The sequence below is a fragment of the Poromitra crassiceps genome, assembly GCF_964638095.1.
Source record: "Poromitra crassiceps genome assembly, chromosome: 3".
Lineage (NCBI taxonomy): Eukaryota > Metazoa > Chordata > Actinopteri > Beryciformes > Melamphaidae > Poromitra > Poromitra crassiceps.
In genome coordinates, this window is record NC_139625.1 from 39,892,057 (window position 1) to 39,916,973 (window position 24,917).

The following is a 24,917-nucleotide window of genomic DNA, read 5'->3' on the forward strand; positions in this document are numbered from 1 at the left end:
AACACATACACATGTCTGTGCAAACACACACACACACACACACACACACACACACACACACACACACACACACACAAGGATACATCCATAGAAACACAAACAGACACAAACACCATAATTGAAACAAAGATTCACTGGCAACAGAACTAGTGAACGGCTATTTGGTGCAGACAGACAGGGGGGCTGACAGAGGCAGCAGGCAGAGAGTCTGTGTCTGTGTTGGTAGAGGCTAGAGACCTTTGGCTGGTCAGATTCTGCAGAGAAAGTTAAGACCGCCACATCCACTGTCCTTGGTCCAGACCGACAGCCCGGTCTCAGCTTGGTCCTCCTATACACCTTCCCTCTCTCAGTCCTACAGTCTCCCCACCGATCAAACAGCTCAACTTCTGGGAAGCAATCCCAAGTTGATGATTCGGATGATTTCTCTTCGACTCCGAATATAAACTTTTAGGGATAGAAAAATGAAGAAGTAAACAAGTAACTTTTATTACGGTGACCTTTCCAATGAGCTGCCAAGTAGGCTGAAAACATCCATTCCTTTGCATATTGGCTTTCACTGTCTCCCCGTGTAATCGTAGAGTTGGACTGCGAGCACTCTCGCTGGCCCTAAACACAGACCTTCCTATTATGCATGAGGCTCCTCTGTAATCACAATACCCAGGACAAAATGTCTAAACACAGATATCAAATCATGGCTATCCAATACACAATATCTATACTGCAGACCATACAGGGCCTTCTCTCAAATGAAAAGCTCCAAAGCAAATGCTATGTTGTACAGAAAGTTCCGTCAGTGATATGAATTTGTTTCAATAGTGTCGCATTAGTGGGGTCAAAGCTCCCATAGGCTGACGTAAGCCTAGACAGGAGACAGTTGGCAGGATTTGTCTGGATGTGGCTGTCTGAGCTGGATCAAATGTTGGAACGATTGCCGCTTCAGAGTGACCAGACAGGTTGGAGAGTTTCAAGGATGGAGACAAAGGATAGAAGAACACACGGACGGACGGACACACACACACACACACACACACACACACACACACACACACACACACACACACACACACACACACACACACAGACACACAGACACACACACACACACACACACACAAAAACACACACGCACGCCCTCTGGAGTGGACTGGAGCCTTGACAAATTGATCAGAATAGGGAACGTGTATGGATTTAGAGGGGACAGTCTGGGCCAGTGGCCGATTTTTAACTGCTTGGACGCCACAGTAAGGACCATGAGGCAGCCAGACCGCTGACACAGCTCTGGCTGCAGGAGAAGTGCAGGGTTGCAGCATTTGACTTGACATCAACAAGACTTTGCTGGTGGGGAGGGGGGGGAAGGGGGATGGTAGATCCAATGCAAAACACGGTGCATGGACTCTTAAACTTGACCAGCATGATTTTGAAGCTCTTCCTACATTACTAGGTTGGCTCGTCATGAAAAGGCCAGGAAGGAGTGAAGTCATTATAAACTGATAGCCTGATAGCCTGGGCCGACCTGGCCAGTCCAAGACCTGGCAACTGCAGGCAGCAGTCTGGGGGAGGACCTGAGGAGAGCCCAAATCCATTTCTTCCTGGTACACTTTGTGTTCTTTCTTGCTTTGATTTATGATTGAACATGACAGCATACAAAAGCCTTCTCAAAAGGAGCTTGATAAGAATGCATGCTACTTACGTCCGCGGGTGGCTGCAGTAAGAGAAAAGAAATGCCTTACGATAACTATCTGTAAACTAAAGCAACATTAAATATGTGATTAACTGCACTACTGTCATTATCGCTGACACTTGGATGGAGAGTCCAGCAGTCCTCACCCATCACTTTCCAAACAGCACTCCATGTGCTTTCTCCTATATCAGTGCAGCAAGAGAGAAGCGGCTGAATGTAGGGCCAGGCAATATACTGATATTATATCCATATTGTGATATGAGACTAGATATTGTCTTAGATTTTGGGCATCCAATATCATGATATTGCATAAGTGTTGTCTTTTCCTGGTTTTAAATGCTGCATAACAATAAAGTGATGTAATTATACCAGACTGTTCTAGCTGTTCTATTATTTGCCTTTACCCACTTAGTCATTATATCCACATTACTGACGATTATTTATCAAAAAGCTCATTGTGCAAACATTTTGAGAAAGCACCAATAGTCATCCCAACAATATTGTTGCAATATCGATAGAGGTATTTGGTCAAGTACAGTGTTGTTTTAATAAAAGTGCTTGTGACATCTCACATGTGGCTCTGAACATTTAGCCCACTTCATAGAAAATACAGAGATATACACAATTATGTATCGCCGTTCAGCCTAAAAATACCAAGATATGGTTTTTGGTCCATATCGCCCAGGCCTACCTTCTTGGTTTTGGCTTTCTTCTCATAGGTGTCGGAGAGTGGTTTCTTCTTTGGCTGCAGTGTGGCCTTGGAGAAAAGGTCCTCAAACTCTGTGGTGTTGACGATGTCTGGCTCCTCCAGAGAGCCCCACAGCGTGTTGTTGCTGCAAACAGATTGAAGATTGACATCTGTGATCTAATTTATGACTGTATTTCAACATAAGACCATGAATCACAAACTGAGGTTGAGGTGGTGACAAGCTGATCACAGTTATAATGAGAGTGCTCACAAAATTGACTTTTTGGCCAAAGTGCAAACAACAAAGTTAGTTTTACTCTATTTGAGATAAACAAATAGTGGAGTCTATTTGTAGGAGCTTATTTGATGTTTATTCAACCTGCCGATGTTTATTCAACCTGCCAAGTGTTTATTTCCATTCCCTGTTTTGCTGTACGACAAATACTTGGCAAGGATGCCCCCTAAACCGGAGCGAAACATCTCCAGTACTTTAAAAAGCAACATTTATGAGCTAGGTGATTAAAATAACAAATGTTTGCATTGTTTCAACAGTGCCGAGTTTAAGACGCGCTTGTTTCTGTAATAAAAGACAATTTCCAGCAAATGAATAAGAATATGGGAGGCAATGTTGTGTTTCAGCAGTTGCTGAGTAACATGGAAAAAGCAAACAGAGGCAGACAGAGGAGGTGTCCTGAGTAAAGAGGATCTGAGTTCAGCGCGCCTCCGCTAACTCCACAATCCCACCTCTCTGTTCAGTGAAAGTCAGACAGTGAAACCTTTTCTCCTCTTCTAACTCCACTATCCCACCTCTCTGTTCAGTGAAAGTCAGACATCGAACCCTCTCTCCTCTTCTCCTCCCTAGCTCTACTAATGAACGGGCCATCACCCGTGATCAACAACCACATTCATCTAAAGAAAGGCTTTTTGATGGATTGCGTCCATAATACGCTGTAAGCCACTAATTATTGCGTTAGACCTTTTCTGTGATCATTCACACATCACACTTGTGCTTCCAGCTTATTGTCATGTGTTTATGTCTGTGACGTCACGGGTCTTTGGCAGGTCAGTCTCCCAAGGACCATCTACAACGAGCAAGAGAAGGAGTCAACGCAAAGGTTGGCAGGCTCATCATGGCTTAAATACCAGAACAATCAACTGCGCTGCCAGTGACTCAATGAGGGTCAAGGAAGTCAAATTGTTCGGGCTTGCTGTTGGCTTCCTATTGCGATGGTGAAAGTATTTATTCAGGGCGGGCCAAGAGGCTTTTTCTGCTCAGGATATAATGATACTGTCCCAACATCCTCCCTTTGATGTCACACTGACTGATTGAGGAAAACAATTCCAGCGAACAGACCTTAACTCCTGCAAACCTTAGAGGGAGCTAGCTTGGAAAAGTAAATGATATATAAACCAAGAGAAAGCTTTCCATGCAAGACAACTTTCTAATTAGGGCTGGGTATTGGCAAGGAATTCACGATACATGGGTCACGATACATGGGTCACGATATGATTGTATCACGATACATTGCGATACAATATATATTGCAATATATATATATATATATGACTGCAGCCCACGAAAGGAAACGTCTCAAGTACACCGAGCTGGCAGCGGAGTGCCTAGAGGCTGGCTGGAAAGCCAGGGTTTTCCCTGTGGAGGTAGGGTGCCGAGGTTTCGTCAGCAAAACAACAGTCAAGCTGCTCCATGGTGCCGGAATGACGGGGGCAAAACTGAGGAAAGCTGTGAAGGAGCTAGGAGAGGAGGCAGAGAAGGCGAGCTACTGGCTATGGCTCCGGAGGAAGGATAACGGTTGGGGGCTAACACCCCAGTAAAGGCAGCTGCAGGGGGTGGCGGGGAGACGTCCCCTATACATGCCACTGCCCCCCCGCCGGGAGATGTACTGGCATAGGGGGCGAAACATCAGTGAACGGCGGCCTCCAGCTGACGACCCTGCAGCTGTCCTAATGGCACCGGCGGAGGTGCGACAGGCAGAAATGCCGAAGCAGGAAACAACACCTCACCTGTACAACAATCCAATACTCTACATAATTTACTGAAAATTTAAAAATAGAGCTGAAAATACAACTCGCTGTGTACCACCCAGGTAGCGTAATAATATGTACATCACTTTATTGATAACTTAGTTGACAAATTGAGTCAAAACTACGAAGTGTTGAGTGTGTTACTGAACGCACTGAAATAAAAAGTATTCTTATTTTTTCACTGAACAGACGGCTGTGCAAAGCATTCATATGGCGATATATCACAATATTTTTCTGAAATATCAATACAGTATCGCAATATATTGCTGTATCGATTTTATTGCACAGCCCTATTTCTAATCCAGCAGATGATGCCTTTAATTGAATGTGAGCCCCCCTAAACCCTCAGTTCTCCTTCCTTTATTTGCAGCTTGGCTCAAAAAGTCTTTCCTGTACACTCTGGCTGTATGTCTGTACACTCTGGCTGTATGTCTGTACACTCTGGCTGTATGTCTGTACACTCTGGCTGTATGTCTGTACACTCTGGCTGTATGTCTGTACACTCTGGCTGTATGTCTGTACACTCTGGCTGTATGTCTGTACACTCTGGCTGTATGTCTGTACACTCTGGCTGTATGTCTGTACACTCTGGCTGTATGTCTGTACACTCTGGCTGTATGTCTGTACACTCTGGCTGTATGTCTGACTGTACACTCTGGCTGTATGTCTGTACACTCTGGCTGTATGTCTGTACACTCTGGCTGTATGTCTGTACACTCTGGCTGTATGTCTGACTGTACACTCTGGCTGTATGTCTGTACACTCTGGCTGTATGTCTGTACACTCTGGCTGTATGTCTGACTGTACACTCTGGCTGTATGTCTGTACACTCTGGCTGTATGTCTGTACGCTCTGGCTGTATGTCTGTACACTCTGGCTGTACGTCTGTACACTCTGGCTGTATGTCTGTACACTCTGGCTGTATGTCTGTACACTCTGGCTGTACGTCTGTACACTCTGGCTGTATGTCTGTACACTCTGGCTGTATGTCTGTACGCTCTGGCTGTATGTCTGTACGCTCTGGCTGTACGTCTGTACACTCTGACTGTACGTCTGTACACTCTGACTGTACGGCTGTACGCTCTGGCTGTACGTCTGTACACTCTGGATGTATGTCTGTACGCTCTGGCTGTACGTCTGTACGCTCTGGCTGTACGTCTGTACACTCTGGCTGTATGTCTGTACACTCTGGCTGTACGTCTGTACACTCTGGATGTATGTCTGTACGCTCTGGATGTATGTCTGTACGCTCTGGTTGTACGTCTGTACACTCTGGCTGTACGTCTGTACACTCTGGCTGTACGTCTGTACACTCTGGCTGTATGTCTGTACGCTCTGGCTGTACGTCTGTACGCTCTGGCTGTACGTCTGTACACTCTGGCTGTACGTCTGTACACTCTGGCTGTACGTCTGTACACTCTGGCTGTACGTCTGTACGCTCTGGATGTATGTCTGTACGCTCTGGCTGTACGTCTGTACACTCTGGCTGTACGTCTGTACACTCTGGCTGTACGTCTGTACACTCTGGCTGAATGTCTGTACACTCTGGCTGTATGTCTGTACACTCTGGCTGTACGTCTGTACACTCTGGCTGTACGTCGCGCTTCCTCTTACACTTCTCCACTTGGCACCATTTCAAAGCTTACAGTGTTTCCCCCTCATAACTCAGAAGCTCACACCATTAACACAGATCACACAGTTGATCCAGCTCGAGTTCAACATCTGACCCATTTCATGCCCCTTCACTTGCCCCTTTACACTCAAATTTATAGCTGACATGAAACTGCTGTGGCCTAGTCAGTCAGTTCTCCAGTGCCGGCCAGCGCCAGAGAGAGTGCGAACCACAACTCCACTTCCCCCCACTAATCCAGCCATGGAAATACAAGGCCGTAAAGCTGGAAGCCTGAAGCCTGGTCACAGGCAACAAGCACAGCCACTGGAAATGGGCTGGATAATCCACTTACAGTACAATTACAGAGCATCTCAACCAGGCCTCTCAGACTGTGGAATCTCAGACACATCTCAGGAACAGATTAGAATTAATAGTCAGATTAGAATAGTCAGATTAGAATGTGAGTGTGGGCAACAGCTCCCGATGATAATGCAGATGGTGATGGCTGTGACAGTGTAATGTGAGCGGCTTTCAGCCACGTTACATACTTATTGTCCTGGATCTGGATCCTGGTCCAGTACAGGGGCTTCATGGGGCAGGCCGGCTCGATGGTGGGCTTCCGCGGGGCCTTGTCCGCCTTCTGACCGAAGCCGAACGCGAAGCCCCCCATGGGCGGAGGAGGTGGGGGGCCGCAGCCTGGAGGGGGTGGAGGGGGAGGCGGACCGGCTCCAGGTAGGCCCGGAGGCGGGGGAGGGGGTGGAGGAGGCGGTGGGCCATGGCTGGGGAGAGGAGGGGGGGGCGGCGGTGCTGCCACACTGGCCGGCAGAGGGGGAGGAGGTGGGGGCGGAGGTCCTGAATAGCCTGGCGGGGGAGGGGGAGGTGGGGGAGGAGGTGGAGGTGGTCCGGGAGCACCAGAGCCCGGCTCAGTTTTGCCCCCCAGGCTCAGGCCGATAGCGTCCAGGTTGAGTTTCTTAGGCATGTTCTGTGTGGGGCTCTGGGCGGGCCAGCCGCCCTCGCCCTCCGGGGTTTTGATGAAGGTCTGCCGGTCCGTCTGGACGCACACAGTGCGGAAGGCCTTGGGTGCCAGGTCGTCCTCGGTGGACACGCAGGCCTCGCGGACCTCGCGCTCCTGGCCTGTGTTGTACGATCGGTCTCTTTGCATCTTGGCAATGATGCCCTCCAGCCGCGATGCTGAGACGGCGTGCTCACCTCGCAGCTGGAAGATCTGGAGCTCAAAGTCCGCCTGGAAGGAGCAAGAGCCACAACAGAATGCCATAAATAAAAAGCAAACTGCAGACTAATTTCTGTGCATGTAAAATGATAAGGCGCCTGCAGGTTTCCTTGAATGAACTTGGAGGACAGGGTATGATTATCCTTATGAAATAAAGTGACAGGAATATGGCGACTCTTCACTGAAATCTAAATCACATCAAAATGATCTTTGCTTTGTTTTTCACTTAATTTCCTTTTTGTCCTAACCAAAGATAATAACTGCCTACATATTGAAAATCTGCTAAGCTCAGTGTTCATTTGACATTTCAGACAATGAAAAATAATCCAACCAGGGCAGTATTGATTGGAGAGGAAAAGGAAATTGTTTTGCAATGGATTACACATGTTCCTTATTAACTTGTGGTCAGTTTAGAAAGTGAATTAGGCACGTTCCCATCCTTTCCCATGGCCCAACTGCAGTCCATGTTTCTCAGTGTCAGTACCGCTCCTTTAAGGTCAGCATCAACTGAAAGGCTTTAAGCAGCCTCCGACTGAGAAACCCATCATTTCTGAGTTTAGTTGACTTTCCAAGAAACCTTTCCACGAAGCAATTGTTCAATGTAATACATGACGTAATATGTCTAGCAGCATGTTCTTTTTGTCTTCTGTGGGTAGAAGTTTGACTCTTGGTCAACTTGGTAGAGAGCGGAAACAAAACAATTAGATCTGTAAAACTGTTTCAAACTTGGCTTTAAGTTTGTCCACCTTTCCTGTAAAGCCTCTGCTGAACAAAACACTGCCATCGTCAACACAGAGCTGGAGTCAAATAAAATAATACCATATTAAATGACTAAATGAATAAATTCGATGAATGCATTCAGTGACTAAGAAAAACATTTTCGTGATATAAAAGTGCTGAATGTCATGTCATAGTCATGGATCAGGACACCAGATAATCGTTTTGTTTGTCAAACATGTTATCACAAATTCTGACACACAAAATGACTGGCCAGTGTGAATCTCTCTTCATCACCTAGACAAACACTACATTTGACAAAGTAAAGGTGTGTCATTTTGACCAGTACAGGACTTAAAGCACTGGTTCTCTAGGAATGTGAGTGTGCACAACAAGGAGAGGAAAACAGAATGGACTGACAGATGGAATTAATTGACAGGTTGACCAGCAACGCACATCCAAAAGTCAACTAACAAACAAACAGCCATCACATCTGAGGGGTTTCGAGAGCCACACTGGGTGAGTGCTTGCCAGGAGTTTGCAGCAAGCCAGCCACTGACTTAAAGATTTCATGTTTACTTAGCGCCATCTTGTGTAAGGAGAGGAGAACTGGTATGATTAAATAGACGTTCCACAAGGAACTCAAAAAAAGTTATTTCATAGACATTGCTGTCACATTTGTATTGCTAAATATTTCTTTAGTGTATTTCAACTCACTCTAATATTGAATACCAGAAGTGCTTGTGTGCGCCGCACCTACTGTGCTAATATTTGGCCAACATCTAGCTGAAGGAACTTGTCTGTCCTCAGGACGCCTGGGCTACTTTGCTCACATGCATTATTAAATGTTTGCAGTCAGTGTTGTGTTTGGAAATGTTTGCAGAAGTCATATGATGACTTACATGTAACTTCTCCAACTCTTCCTTGCATTCTCTCTTCAGCTGCAAGAGGGCAGCCTGGTGCTCTAAAAGGAGGCAGAAAAAGTACATTTGCATTTACAACACAGACTATCTGTTGGCACATACTGTAAGTCTAATGACCATGGTCTCATATACACTGGAGGGATTTTAATGCAATAATAATGCACTAATCTCAACTCATTGCTAGGATTTTATTTAATTTACATACTGAGACAGATTAAGTATTGTGCCATTGTGGGGATAGAAAATAATGTATCTGTTTAATATTCTATTATTAAGTATTGGCTGAAGGATTCATTGATAAGATGATTTACAAGACAAGATTTATGTCTGGCTTGACTTGCAAAAATCTACTGAAGGGTGGCTCACTTTCACTGTAATGTATTTACAACTCAACCAACCTGTTTGAAATGAGACAGCTGGCTAATCTGAATGCTTCTGCAACGCTGAATTTATTCTCTTGTATTATAGTGTGCTGCCATAACACAAAACATTAGTCAGACACATAAAGCAAACAAGTGCATCCATTACTACTTACGTTAAAGTGGGGGGAAATTCAGCTTAAAACAGAATTTGTTTTCAAATGAATAATTGGGAACATGTAAACAACTTCAGGCTAAAAACCAGAGAACTGGGGCTGAGTTCCTACTGAAGCAACACCTGCAGCAGCTGGCTTTATCAATTCATAAAATATTAGTTTGATCTTGGGCTTAATTTCACTGTAGAGTGAACTACAAAATGTGCCCATATGCACATTAGGTTACTCAGTCTGGATATTGTCATTGTGTCTAAAACATCTGCCATATTCTGTCTATGTGGCAAATATAGGATTCTTGATTTGAATTGCTTTGAGGTTTTTTAACTATTGAGTTTTGGCTTTCATTTCTACCTTTTTGAGGGGCTTGTTCATGTTCACAAATCAAGACTGAAATGTCCAAAATGAGCATGATTCTGATTTAGCTTTTAACATATTTTACCAGTAAAGAACTAGCTAGGGAACCACACATGAATAAGTTGTTTAGTGATACTAGTATGAATCTGAAAATACAATAATAACCTTGCTGACTAGAAAAGCCACCATATACAGTATTCATAATATGTGATTTCATAGATGCTACTGTATTATCATAAATCTGTCATGAATTAACAGGAAGGTATCTGATATTCTGATTTGAATAAATATGTACACACGCACACACATACTCGCAGTCGCACACACACACACACACACACACACACACACACACACACACACACACACACACACACACACACACACACACACACACCTGTTTTATCTATATAGCCAACAGTCTGGACCTTTGCTCTTCGTGCTACTCTCCTTGACAAAGATAAAGGCTGATCCTAGACTGAACACCACCAGGACAGTCCACACTAGCTAGTCTTAATCCACAATACTAGCTAGTCTTAATCCAGAACACTAGCTAGTCTTAATCCAGAACACTAGCTAGTCTTAATCCAGAACACTAGCTAGTCTTAATACAGAACACTAGCTAGTCTTAATCCAGAACACTAGCTAGTCTTAATAGATAGATAGATGTATCTAATACAGAATACTAGCTAGTCTTAATCAGAACACTAGCTAGTCTTTATCCAGAACACTAGCTAGTCTTAATACTCGAAGACACGCCACAGAGAACATCCAGGACAGCCACACATTGCTGTTGCCACACATTGACCGCTTTTAGGCAACACAATATCACTGCACCCCCAACATGAAAAGAATGCACTTTTCTTCGTAACTCAATCAGCCCAATTCGTGCTTTTAACCTATTTGTGTGTGGATCCACCCTAGAGTACAAGATGGGCCAAACCTGGCCTGCTGCCCAGAGTCTAAAATGTTTGTGCCTTACTAAAGTCCCACACATGCCCCCCTGAGAAGTCCCACACATGCCACCCTGAGGTGCCACCAAACAGCAGATTGATGGCTTTAAAGGATACACCCAGCTGCTGATACTCGGGATGCTTTGTCTTACTTCCCTATTATATGAGCCAGTAAGATTAAGAGTTTTGTGAGTAAAGTATCTGCTCGGGTTAAGAGGGTGGTGGCTAAGGGTCTATTTTTGTTTTAGGGTGCAGTAATGATAAGCAAATAAGGACAGATCAAGTGTCCTTACAGGTACAGAATTTCCATCCAGAGAGATAACATTCTGCGATAGAGGCACTAGTCCCTATCAACAAAGCCAATCGGTGTATGGTGTATCTGTGTAAAAGTAATGAGTCAGCATTCCTGGTCTGAGATGTAAATACAGGCAACATTGTCCATAGCTATGAGCTCCAGGTTCTCACCTGCCTCGGTGTACCTGAGTCCCACCTTCTCCTCCTCATCCTTGGGCTTGGGCGGGGGCCAGATGGCCTGCAGGCGCCCTGGGGTGCGGTCCTCACTGTCTGTAGGGGTTGTGACCTCAGTCTAGGGGGAGAGAAAACATGCAACATCATGAGTATATACCCGAACAATGAATTGACACCGACACCTGGAATTAGAGCAATTTTTCTCATGTCTTTGATCTGCTTAGGAAAGCACAGAAGACACACCACTTTCAAAGGCCCGCATCATTTACACCCTGTGGGATTGGATATTCATGAGATCTAAATTTCTAATCAGCTATGATGTGATGAATCAAGCAAGTGTGGTGGTGATATGTGTTGTAGTGATTTGAAATGATAATAGTTTGACTACATACATTAGCCTCTGTGGGACTTTTGAGTTCACTCCCAGGAGATTTTGAGGCTCTATCAAAGATAGACTTTAGATACTCCTTCTCATTCTTGACTTTCTTCTTCACAGCCTCGAGATCCAAAGGTTCTGTTGTTTCCTTTTTCCCATTTTTGGGTCCAAAGATGCTCCTGAAAGTTTCATAGGCTAAATCTGTGGTTTTCTTTCTTCCAAGTGGAGATGTGCTGGTTTCTGGGGCTTGAGCTTTCTCCCTCACCCCGTCTTCTCCAATCTCAGGCTCCTTCTGTTTGGATTCAGGAGAAGGATCCTGTCCATCCTTAGACTTGTTGGTCTCATCTTGTTTGTCTGGGCTGAGCAGCTGATTGAGCTGTCCCAGTAGATTGCCTTTAAGTTCAGCTGCTGGTCTGAGCTCGGTCCGTTTTTTGGCTGGAGTGACTGTCATTTGTTCGGGAAAGAGCTTGGCTTTGTTCACCGTCTTCTTCAGGTGGAGCAGGGCCAAGTCAGTGTCTTTCTCGCTCTGCTTGATCTCTGCCAGCGTCTCCCTGTCCTCCCCCACCGCTCCCTTCTTCAGGACCCGCAGCCCACTGAAGAGAGCCGGCAGCTGGAAGGAAGGGGACAGAGAGTGTGACGTGCCCCTGGAGGGGGATAAGGTGGAGGGAAGGGATGGCATTGGGGATGGTGTATTTGTTTCTGGCGACCTGGTGGCAGTCATGTGTGGCGGACTTTGGGCCGAGGCAGGCATGGCACTTGGCTGAATGACAGCTGGGGACTTGACAGCCAGGGACTCTCCAGGAACAGATGACAGCGACGTGGGCTGCCTGAACCCTGAAAGCCGCTTTGTCCTACTGTTAGTGTCTAACTGCTCGTCTGTGACGAGGGAGGCCTGGACTGAGACTTCAGGTGTCCTGGGACTGGAGGGCAGAGAGGAGGAGACCTGGCTGGAGAGAGGCTCCCTGCTCCCCTCTTCGGCCACAGCCTTCTGACCAAGTGCTCCCCCCTTATGTTCCATGTCTAGGTCTTCTGTCTGCTTTAATGGAGAGGGTGTGGCAGCATGATCAAGAGCAGCCTCAGAAGACAGAGGTCCTGAGGTGACGGAGGGACAAGGCACAGAACTAGAGTCTCCTACAGCACACATGTTAGTCTGATCTGTTCCCACATCTATGCTGCTGGGGCTAACGGTTGCTTGGTCAGTTGTGGTCATCGGCGTCTCCGTTGTTTTCCCATGGCCAGGCTCGGTGGTGGTGTTCTCCTCAGCGCTGCAGACATCTCCCCGTTCAGAAATAGTAGAGAGCAGATCTGTTCTAGAGTTGTTTCTGCTGATGGAGCTGGCAGCGTACAGAACAGAGATGTCCTTGAGGGACCTCTCCACAAGACTGTGGTTTCTATACGCAGGCAGCTGGTAGTCTTCCTCTGCCTCAGTGGCACCTCTGGCAAGACTAGTGCAGGGCAGCTGACCCGTGTTGCCATCACTATGCTCCACCGTATTACTGTCCCCTGCAGGGAGGAGGGGCCCCCTGGTCCCAGCCAGCGTCCCTGATTGGCTAATGCTGCTGAGGGCACCCTCCTCATCCTCAGTTTCTGTGTCACTATAGGTTTCCACCATAGTGACCAGGACCAGATCGGAGTCAACTGAGGTTGCAGGTACTGTTTTACCTCTGTTGTTAGACTCCTTGCAGGACTCACTGTTGTTACTCTTAACATTTGTAGCAGCACCTTCAGCCGGAGTCTTCTCATCATCAGGAATCTCCTTGAAAGATGTCAACACGGCCGACTGGGAGGCGGTCTTCTCCCAGGTGAAGATACCGGAGAGCGCATTCCGGAAGGAACCAGAGGGCTGCTTTCCCTGTCCATCTGAGCTGTTACTTACACTGTCCATTTTGACTCAAGCTGTGGCATTCACTGAGGGATAATAGAGGCAGACTGAGCCAGGTAGCAGCAACCAGCACAGAGTGTCCATTGAGAATGTCACAAAAGGTTCATCTCCCCACCTCCAGCTAGCCAACCTGCTCCTGTTCCACCTCTACCGTTGCCTGGGAACAAAAAGTCTTTGTGTGGACAAATTCCCTCAGCTCCTATTACCCTCTTCAGGAGGGTGACACTTATAACAACACTATCCTTTAATCCTGTTTAGCTACATCCAACAAGGTTGCATATAGACTTTCTCTACATCACGTACAGACTAGTATCTACTGTATATTGTCAGTAGTACGGTTCACTTTCCTCTGTGGGAGTATGGATCCGCTGACGTTCTGAGCAAAGTCACGCTGTTCAGTGGCTGGAAGCATGTCCTGGTATAATCTCCCTGGGAACGCAGGAGGAAGGAGTTCAGCCGCCTTTCACAAACGTCAGAAAAAGTTCCCAACTATTCCGACAAGTTCAGAAGTGTTGTCTGGAGAGTTGTGGCGGGCTCTCGCTGTGTATGTGCCGGTCTAGAGCCTGGAGTCAGTGACTAAATGGCTGTGCTGGCATGGGTCTTTCCTCTTTTGCGTGCGTCTGTCTCAGTTTACAAGACAGCCTTCTGTGCTGTTACGGGTGTGTGAGAAAAAAAACCTCAGGTTGGAAAAGAAATGTGCCTCACTGGTCTGCCCAGTCTGGGCCCGCCTTCCTCCACCCTGCCTGGGAGGGACCTGTAGCAGCCAGCACCACAGGTGTCTGGTTACCTCTGCTCCCTTCCGTGAAATGGCTGCCCAAGCTAACGGACCAATGGTGTAAACGCAGAGGGAGAGTTAATCTTTTCCTGGTCAGGTGCATAGTAGAGACAGGTCCAGCCCTGCAGTGCACTGCGTAGCTAAGTGGTGAGCCATTAGAATACAGGGTTTAGCCCATGGTGATTAGGCAGTCTGGCTACTGTCAGCTCTAGCTAACCCGCTAACACTAAAACCTTTTCATCAACACTCAGGCAGAACAGGAGTGGAATCTGTTGGAGGAAAATGACATTCTGATTCACTCACCTCAAGCATGAATCTCAATATAATCTTGAAAAGAAAAGAAATTAAGGAGCACAGGCACTGAATGCTTTGATCTAGATAGAATAATAGTTTTGACAACACTATTCATGTCAGTATTTTCAGTAAGACGTTCCAAAAGTTTAGAATCTTTGTGTGTGACAACTTGACAAGAGCCATTTGGTGTTTGATTGTGTTTGAACTGATATGGAAACAGGGAATACCAAAAATAACTTTTATGAGAAAATACTTCAAAGATGAACAAAAGCATGCTCTAAAGATTTACATATACATATGAGTAAAGAGAGTTCTGCAAAGTGCTGAGTGAAATGCAGCATTCTTCAAACCATACTAAGGCCATGGTTGTCCTTAGCAACCAAGGGTCACTCCTCTTGAATGCATTCCTTCAGACTGCCCAAGCACAGTCCCAAGCTAAATCCACACAGCACACTTCACACACTTTGAAAGAGTGCTTTGCAACGTTCTTAATCCAGTTTGGTGATTACTCCAATTCAACCTTTTTGTTTCATGTCAGTCTCATATGCCTCATTTACCCAGTAGTTAGTTACTACTGATTATTCGGCCCCTCATCACAAGTTAAAGCACATCTACGCATAGATGGGGGCCTCTGTAGCTGTGGGATTAGGTTATGTCATACACATACAGCACAGTAAATTCCCCACAGAGGCTGTACAAAGAGGCACTACCTCACCACTGCCGATAGACAAGATTGTGATTTGACTGGCTCAATATAGAAAGCAATTCCCTTCCAGGTTGCAAGTCATGAAAACATGGCAGATCTAAAGATACCATACACAAATGGCCTGCATGAGTGTGTATCTTTGTGTAGTGAGCTGTTACAACACAGTGCCACCGAGAATGCATCACTGTAGAATAGAGAAGCGTGATTGCTGTGTTTCTTTCAAAGACGAGACATGCAAATGGGTGACTCCAAGATGGTGACAATGGAGCCACGCCACGGGTGTGTACAGCAAGATGGCTGACTAACTTGATCCAGACTGCCTAATCCTGTTCAACACAAGAGATCAGAGCTAGACGTATAGCTTTTGCACTGGCATGTTAACTGATGGAGGTTTATTTATAGCCTTTGCACTGACATGTTAACGGATGGAGGTTGTAGGTGGGGCAGTTATTGTGTCCTGGGAAAAACAATAGAGACACTACGTAACGCGTCATCATTCAGAAACCACGCCCAAGACGGGGGAAAACAGAAAGCCCCCCTCCAATCATGGCGTTCTCCTATGTCACGTGCATGGTTGCGTGTTGCACACAAAGATCGTATATACAGAAGATGAACACTCCAACTTACTTCCTTGACAGCTAAATCCACATTTTCTCAATGGCTTCCTTGTTTTGCTCGGGAGTACAAAAAATTAAATTGGCGATTTTTTACATTTGTTGTGTGCGCAGCCCTCCACATAACAGCTTTTAGCTATGTTTAATTCAAGGAAAATGACACTGGTGAATGGGAGTGAACGGACCGATTTCCCCCGTGATGGGCGTGGCCTATTTCTTGCAGTGTCTCTATGCTTTGGCACGCAGACACACAGCCCACCTACCACCACACCCAGGTAATCAGTCTCAAAGGCCCACAGGTATGAGCAAACTCCTAGCTGCCAGATAGCATGAGGGAATGTGGACAGACTGAGAGACAGTCATAGCACGAGGGAATATGGACAGACTGAGAGACAGTCATAGCATGAGGGAATGTGGACAGACTGAGAGACAGTCATAGCATGAGGGAATGTGGACAGACTGAGAGACAGTCATAGATAGCATGAGGGAATGTGGACAGACTGAGACACAGTCATAGATAGCATGAGGGAATGCGGACAGACTGAGAGACAGTCATAGATAGCATGAGGGGATGTGGACAGACTGAGAGACAGTCATAGCATGAGGGGATGTGGACAGACTGAGAGACAGTCATAGATAGCATGAGGGAATGCGGACAGACTGAGAGACAGTCATAGCATGAGGGAATGTGGACAGACTGAGAGACAGTCATAGATAGCATGAGGGAATGTGGACAGACTGAGACAGTCATAGATAGCATGAGGGAATGCGGACAGACTGAGAGACAGTCATAGATAGCATGAGGGGATGTGGACAGACGAAGAGACAGTCATAGATAGCATGAGGGGATGTGGACAGACTGAGAGACAGTCATAGCATGAGGGGATGTGGACAGACTGAGAGACAGTCATAGATAGCATGAGGGAATGCGGACAGACTGAGAGACAGTCATAGCATGAGGGAATGTGGACAGACTGAGAGACAGTCATAGATAGCATGAGGGAATGTGGACAGACTGAGACAGTCATAGATAGCATGAGGGAATGCGGACAGACTGAGAGACAGTCATAGATAGCATGAGGGGATGTGGACAGACGAAGAGACAGTCATAGATAGCATGAGGGAATGTGGACAGACGAAGAGACAGTCATAGATAGCATGAGGGAATGTGGACAGACTGAGAGACAGTCATAGATAGCATGAGGGGATGTGGACAGACTGAGAGACAGTCATAGCATGAGGGAATGTGGACAGACTGAGAGACAGTCATAGATAGCATGAGGGGATGTGGACAGACTGAGAGACAGTCATAGCATGAGGGAATGTGGACAGACTGAGAGACAGTCATAACATGAGGGAATGTGGACAGACTGAGAGACAGTCATAGATAGCATGAGGGAATGTGGACAGACTGAGAGACAGTCATAGATAGCATGAGGGGATGTGGACAGACTGAGAGACAGTCATAGATAGCATGAGGGAATGTGGACAGACTGAGAGACAGTCATAGCATGAGGGAATGTGGACAGACTGAGAGACAGTCATAGATAGCATGAGGGGATGTGGACAGACTGAGAGACAGTCATAGCATGAGGGAATGTGGACAGACTGAGAGACAGTCATAGCATGAGGGAATGTGGACAGACTGAGAGACAGTCATAGATAGCATGACGGAATCTGGACAGACTGAGAGACAGTCATAGCATGACAGATTCTGGACACACAGAGACGGTCATAGTTTTCCTCATCATTCTGCCAGACACCAGATGCCCGGGCCCGGTTAGATTATGACATCATATTATGTCACTAGACTGGGTTGTAGGGGAAAGCGTGCTCGACGTTTACACTTTATTGTTTGTTCCTGACTTCTCTGTGGAAGTGCTTGTTGTTGTGCTGCAAAGACGCCTCTCACTCATGCAAACAAACACGAGCGGTTTCTGTGTGCGTGCTTTCGTTTGGAAGCTGCACATACTGTTACGTACAGTGGGATTACTTAAGTCACATGCCCTGTAGTAAACAGGGTTTATTTTCTATTGACAAAGACAAAGAATTACTCAGTAGAACGTGATCTATAGGAAAATAGGTTACAGAAACATCACAAATAGGTCGCAAGAGAAGGTAAGATTTTCCTGTCTTTGCTCTGAACAACAGATGTTTGAGCAGAATGATTTCCGTCAGTTTTGGCTTGGGATCACAGAGCACAGATTAACATCCTTGACCTGTTCATACATTTGAGAAGAATTCATGATCATGTGGTTGAATGTCTGAGTGGAGAGAAATCCTCATTGCATTGTTCTGGGTGTGAAGATAAACATGAAATAACTACAGCTTATATTTGTCTTAAAAATCATATATGTGTCACAGTAGCATGTGTGTAGTGTGTGTGTGTGTGGGGGGGGCGGGGGCGCTCACCGTGCAGTCCAGCCCAGGATAATAGGGCGTGTCTCCAATGATGTCATCCTCGGGAGGCGTAATGCGCAGGAAGTCCAGGTGATCGGGGCGTGGGACTCGGGACAGGGGCTCCTGGGGGTCATCGCCGTCCAGCATCCAAATGTCATCCTGCCGCAGGAGGGAATCCTCTACAGAAACACACACACACACGCCCAATTAATGCTCTATGTTGTGCAGTGCATGACATCACATGGAATAACAACAAAAAATAACATAACAGCATTTCTGTCAGGACCACTTAAGTCAAAATACATATTACCCTCTAGACAGCAGAACATAAGACCTTTGTGACAAATCACATTAGACAAATAATCAGTTCAATGTTTTATTAGTTTTTACATTTTGGCGTAATGGCTCTGTAATATCCCTGTCTTTTCTACGAGCTCCGTGGAAAGCCTAAGACAGAGATTTAGCAGCATAATTTCAGGGTCTACCATTCCAGTCTATGACTGGAAGAGCCTAACAAAAACTCCTAGAACAGAGCAAGCATCAATGACAACACAACACAATGACATTGATTAAGAATCAGAATCAGAAAGACTTTAATGATCCCCGGGGGGAAATTGGGACAGGTTACAGTAGCTCGCACTCAGAACACAACATAGCATAAAATAAAACAGTAGTAAAATGCGATAAAGTAAGCAAAAATAAAGAAGAATAAAGTAGAGTAAGTATAAAGTAAGCAAAAATAAAGTAGAGTAAGTGATGTACATTACGTGTCAAATTGCAGTTATTGCACACTGGACTTATATTACAGTAAGTCAGCTTGCCCATTACATTACATGTGGCTCAACCAGGCACAGTTAACCTATCGGCTGGCTCAGTCTCAGGGAGACTGAGCGTCTCCGAGGTGCTCTTTTAAGAGAGGCGTTAAAGAGTCCAATGGCCACAGGCAGGAATGATTTCCTGTGCCTCTCCGTATTGCATCTAGGTGGGATCAGCCTCTCACTGAACGTGCTCCTGTGTTTGACTAGCACGCCGTGGAGTGGGTGCGAGTCATTGCTCATGATGGAGCGTAGCCTGGACAGCGTTCTCTTCTCCGACACCGCTGTCAGAGAGCCCAGCTCCAGCCCCACAATGTCCCTGGCCTTACGGATCAGTTTGTTGAGTCTGTTGGTTTAAGTAAAGCAATCTTAAGGAGGAGCTGGGGAGGAGGTGGGTTGCAGCATTGAGCAGAGGACGCAGGAATGAGAGCAGACTGAAGCAACTTTAAATAGAGCGCCCCTTTTGAGTTTAGCCAATTGAATGTGAACAGCTGGTGTGGGCTGGGTTAGCAATTTGCTGATGAACCGCAGGCTGATCTGAGGGCTGGCTGTAGCTAACTACAGGGAACTGCGTTTGAGCATAGCTTGACTATATGGCCAGCCAGAACTGACGTTAGATAAACTACATAACTGGTGTGATAATGTGTAAAACGTGAATAGCACTGACTGTGGAAGGTTTTTCTGTATGGATAAGAAAAGTGGGCTGAGGTAGAAAGCAGGCATCACAATCTTTTAGTATCACAGAGGCAGAGACCCGTATTTTGCTTCAGGCTGGGGAAAATATGGCTATTTTTATCTGCACTTGGCAATCCGGGCGTCTTCCATCGTCAACACCAGCTCCAAGCCACACTGATCCAATAAGGAAAATGTGGCTGTAGAGCACTGGTCTCCAAAGCAAATGCCACAGTCTGCTATTGATTTATACGTACAACGCACGTGTACTGGAACAGAGCCACCGCATGATATAACCCAGAGAATGGTATTGCTCGATGCTGCCACTACGAAATCAATGGCCAATGTGTGCCTTGCTGTTCAATCATCCGATGACACATTCATTCAGTATGGAGAGTCATGTTTTCATGGGGAGGCACAGGGCACATAGACAAACCTCACTGAGAGACACTGCCCTCTCCTGGCCACTCTCTCACACACACACACACACACACACACACACACACACACACACACACACACACACACACACACAAGAGCCGCTTTCCCCCGGCATGACACCAACCACTCACTGAAGACTGCTTACAAAGGCTAACATAGGATCTAAGAGCCAGTTATCCATAAGCCACTATTAGAGATGATCATATCACGATTATAGTGATGAAAATGATCACGGTTATCAGTATGATCACGGTATTGTTAAAATGTGTTGAAAATGTTCAAAAAGTACTAATACACTCACAGAAATCATTTCACCAAGGCTGCGCGTCTGCATCTGGGAGACGGTTTCCAACTTTGGTTGAAGTTGATGGACAGTATTTACCCTGTTTTTCACAGCGTACGGCTATCGTAAGGAATTTTATCACAGTTATCGTGAGGAATTTTATCACGGTTATCATTAAAAACCGGTTATGGTTTCATCCCTAGCCCCTATACAGGATAAAATGTATATCTTAATATTTCATAGGACCCCCCCCCCGGCCTCCTCTGTATCTTGCCTCACCCGCAGCAGTATACTGGGGAGGTTGGCCTGTATTTCACAGAGACTGGCCTTCCTAATTTATGGAGACACACTGCAGATGCAGCCTGACTCTTAGATTGCTGGTGTGTTTATGCCCATAAACAAATCACATGGTGTGGGACTTCTACAGAGGCACCATTGGAAGACCGGCTGCTTCACCACCTGGTACAGGAACTGTACCACCATGGACCGCAGGGCGCTAAGAAGAGTGAGGCGCGCGGCCCAGCACGTAACAGGATGTGAGCTACCAGAACTGCAGGAACTGTACAATCAGCGGTGCCTCAGGAGGTCCCTGAAGATCATCAAGGACACATACCACCCCCACAACAGCCTGTTCTCCCTGTTACCCTCAGGGAGGAGATACAGGGTCCCAAAAGCACGAACAAATCGCCTGAGGGACAGTTTCTTCCCGCAGGCCACGAGACTCCTTAACACACACAAATAAACAATCATGTAGCAGCTGCTACCATTACACATGATAATTATGCCTATGTTATTGCACCTGTGCAAACAGAATGTTTAATCATGTTTTTAAGGTGTCTACGCTAGAAAAGAAAAGGAAAAGTTTACTGTTATTGCTTGTTGTTCTCTTGTTTTACTGCATCTATATGCCCTGTTTTTGCACTGTTATACTGTTATTTGCACTATGTTGTAACGGAGCCTACAGCACAAGAATTTCACACGTGATACTTGTACTACGGAGTGACAATAAAAATCTTGAATCTTGAATCTTGAATCTTGCTGTGGTGCAGGAGCAGAAATCTGCTCTGGTTTGTTCTCTTGTTGCAACCTACTATACCTTAATGCAGGGATTCAGTCATGCAAGAAAAAGACACACATGTACTGTATATGGGGCGGGGGAAGTGACGCCAATGAAGAAGAAGTAGGAAAAGGAAGTGGAGAGGGAGGAGAGAACATAGTGGCAGGGGGGTGGTTACTGATCTTGAAGCTTGGTGACCTCGATCTCCTCCGGCTGTAAGACAACACCAGATGAAAATAGCGCTATCACCTTGAACTCTTTGGGTGGAATTATGAGCTGAAAACTGAGAATCAACACTTCATTTCCTGCTCGATTTGGTGCTAAAATCTCTCATAATTGTTGGTATGTATTGAGTATCGTTGAATAGGGCGTACAGTATTACTGCATTATTACACAGCAGTCTTTTTAAAAGCAATGAAAGTCCCCTTGAATATAACCCCAGAGGTTGAATCTTAGCCAAATGGTTTCAATTCGGTTATTAAAGCCCACACACAAAACTAACTGGGGTTCTTGCCAGAGCAGAATAATACGTCATTGAAAAATGAAAGCATTGGAATTCAGTTTGAATATTCAGCACAATAAGTCACTGTGAGATAGCAGCAGGGCCTGCAGTCCGTCTGGTGAACAGGGAGTTGGGCAGCAAAGAGAAGTAGCTTTAGATGAATAACCTTTCATTATGATAAATGCTGCGCTGCATGGTCCCACAGTGGGAAATGCTGAGTGGAGGTTGGTACGGCTCCAGATGCAGAGTTAAGCAGCAGCACTGTTCTCTCCTCACTTCCAGCTTCATTTAAAAGCTCACAGGTAGCCAGAATAAAAGACAAACGAGTGATGATAATAATAACCACATCTTACATCTTACCACATCTATGTACTAAATATAGTACATAGATTGACATGTGTTTGCTATAGGTCTTCATCGCTCCTCAAACATCTAAATATTTATGGTTAAATGGCTTGCTGCCCATGCTCCATCTAATTTGCCAGCCAGCCAGCCAGTCAGTCAATTAAATAATGTATAAGGTGGCCCATGCTGCCACCATGTGGACAGGGAGGGGAAGCGGTTCTCTGTGTCCCTGTGGACAAACTCACTGCAGTAAAGCTCTGCCTCACTGTTACTGTTGTACTCTAGGAACAACACTCTGTCTTGCGTGTCAGTGACTTTCACCAAGGCAATGAGATAATACCGTACAATATGACAAGTACATTTGGTGGTAAACACTGCCGGACCTTTGCCTTTACACAGCCTCCTAGCTAAGAATAAGACTGCATTGTAATAACCGTAATCAGATATGGAGCAGAGGCCGCTAGACGCATTAGGTAATGAATCTAACTGCATTTGTTTGTGCCCTGAGATCACTAGGCAGTTGATTCATTACTGTTTCTCTCTCCAACACACACACACACACACACACACACACACACACACACACACACACACACACAGCTTAAGTTCAATGGGCCTAGGGAAATGTTTGCACTCATTTTCATTTAATCTTCTTCGCTGCTACTCTAGCAGCTGAGAGTGAATCAATTCAAATGGCCCATCGTTTAGTGAATATTGGGTGCAGCTGTGACTAGGGATGCGTGATGATATCTGCACGTCATCTTTGCTATTGGCCGATTAAGGCTTTAAAATGAAATATTGCCATCTGCCCGAAACGAACATATGACAGGCCGATAACAAGACGCCAATCCTAACGCATAAGAGCATAAGCCAAGCCTGTTTAAATAGGATAAACCTGACCGTTTTGTTTGAAAGAAAATGTTACATAAATAAATATATGGCATGTTTTACATCACCTACGTTTAAGTAATTTTCTTATTTTACCCAGTGAATGTGTGCATTTTAAAAAGCAGTATTTTATTGACCGTACGTCTGCATCTGCCAGTGGACCATCACAGTAAGATTAGGCACAATGTGTTAATTCCGCTACAGGAGAGACTCGATGTCGTCTGAAACAATATCGGCATATCAGATATCTGCTAAAGAAAATCCAATAGTGTGCACCCCTTGCTACACTCATCTCTGGGGACAAACTGTAAGGTCAAATCGATCGACCCAACAGAAGACAACACCAGTCACCAAAACATTGTCTGGATCTATACACGTAGCACGCTGCGCCGCTGCCCTTCAGCAAAGTCATGCTACTTTAACAGAGTCTTTAATATCTCAGACATCCACATACAGGTGTGTTTCCTCAGGCCAACCTGTGTGTGTGTGTGTGTGTGTGTGTGTGTGTGTGTGTGTGTGTGTGTGTGTGTGTGTGTGTGTGTGTGTGTGTGTGTGTGTGTGTGTGTATCTGTCACCAACACAGCAGACCCAGGTGTTGACTGACAATGCAGTAATACGACGGTGAAAATCAGAGTGTGTGAAGTGAGCAGCTGTCAGGAGTGAAACAGAGAGAGAAGAGGTTTGTACCAAGCTGGGCTGGGCTGTGCTGTTTGGTACGGTACGATCAGGTTAACAGAAGAAGAATCAGCATGTGGTGGTGGTGCTGTTCAGAGTCTGTCTAATATCTGATGGTGACAGGAGAGGTGCTGTCAGCCATGATGGATGAATCCACCTGTCACTCTGTCAGCCTGTCATCCCTCCTCCACACAGTTAGTGATGCTGTCTTGAACACTGCATGAAGCTGCAATGAAAGCGCTAAAGGCAGAGTTGTTTGTCATAGCTGAAAAGGCAGCTGTGCCGGTCAACAGACCAAACCCATATTCTCTCTATTGTCTACAAGCGGCACTTACTGAACCGGATTATTGCTTTGATGTTGATGCCTAACGCCAAACAAAGCAAGGCTAGGCAAGGCACAAGTGCATATTCTTTGCATCAATGCAAATATAAATACAGAGAGCTGGAACCAATTACCAAAAGCACTCTACCTCCTCCCACAGTGTGTTTTCTCATTCATTATGAAGACACACACACAGAGCTGTGCCCAGCGAGTCCAGTGGCCTATTTCTCACACTAAAAATCTATAACCTCATTTACATAACAGAAGTGGGCCCTGTGGTGTGATGAATGCACCTGGCAGCCTGCACCCCCCCCCCCCCTCCCCCCCTCCATCACTTCCAACCAGGAGGGAGGATCATAGACTTTGATATAAATCATGAAAAATGCCATGGCAGTTTCTCCAGGCAGCCTCCTTAGCCGTGTCGTGTTGTCAGGGTGAGCGGTTGACTGACTGTCAGTATACCAGGGTCTGTGTACGCAGGCTGACAACAAGTGGAGACTCAGGGAGAGTGCTGCGGTACCCTGAGGCTGAGGGTGAGAGCAGTAATGTAGCATGACATGATGCTCACAGAGTCATCATTACTCATCTCAAATGCAGTTCTGGAGGCTAATTGGATACACAGAGCTGAGCGAGAGGCGAGGGAACTTCTGACTTGGAGATGAGAA

At 45.9% G+C, this 24,917-nt stretch overlaps 1 protein-coding gene across 1 annotated transcript in view; it reads right to left on the minus strand.

Moving 5' to 3' along the window:
* LOC310773103 (formin-1) overlaps positions 1-24,917 on the minus strand; it is a gene marked incomplete at its 5' end in the record, with an annotated part of 88,163 nt that overhangs the window by 56,767 nt on the left and 6,479 nt on the right. Inside the window, 5 exons of the mRNA XM_083633020.1 lie at positions 2,373-2,514; positions 6,573-7,267; positions 8,875-8,936; positions 11,203-11,323; positions 18,265-18,431. Coding sequence (XP_083489146.1) covers positions 2,373-2,514; positions 6,573-7,267; positions 8,875-8,936; positions 11,203-11,323; positions 18,265-18,431 — 1,187 coding nt within the window. The remainder of the gene's footprint in view (positions 1-2,372; positions 2,515-6,572; positions 7,268-8,874; positions 8,937-11,202; positions 11,324-18,264; positions 18,432-24,917) is intronic.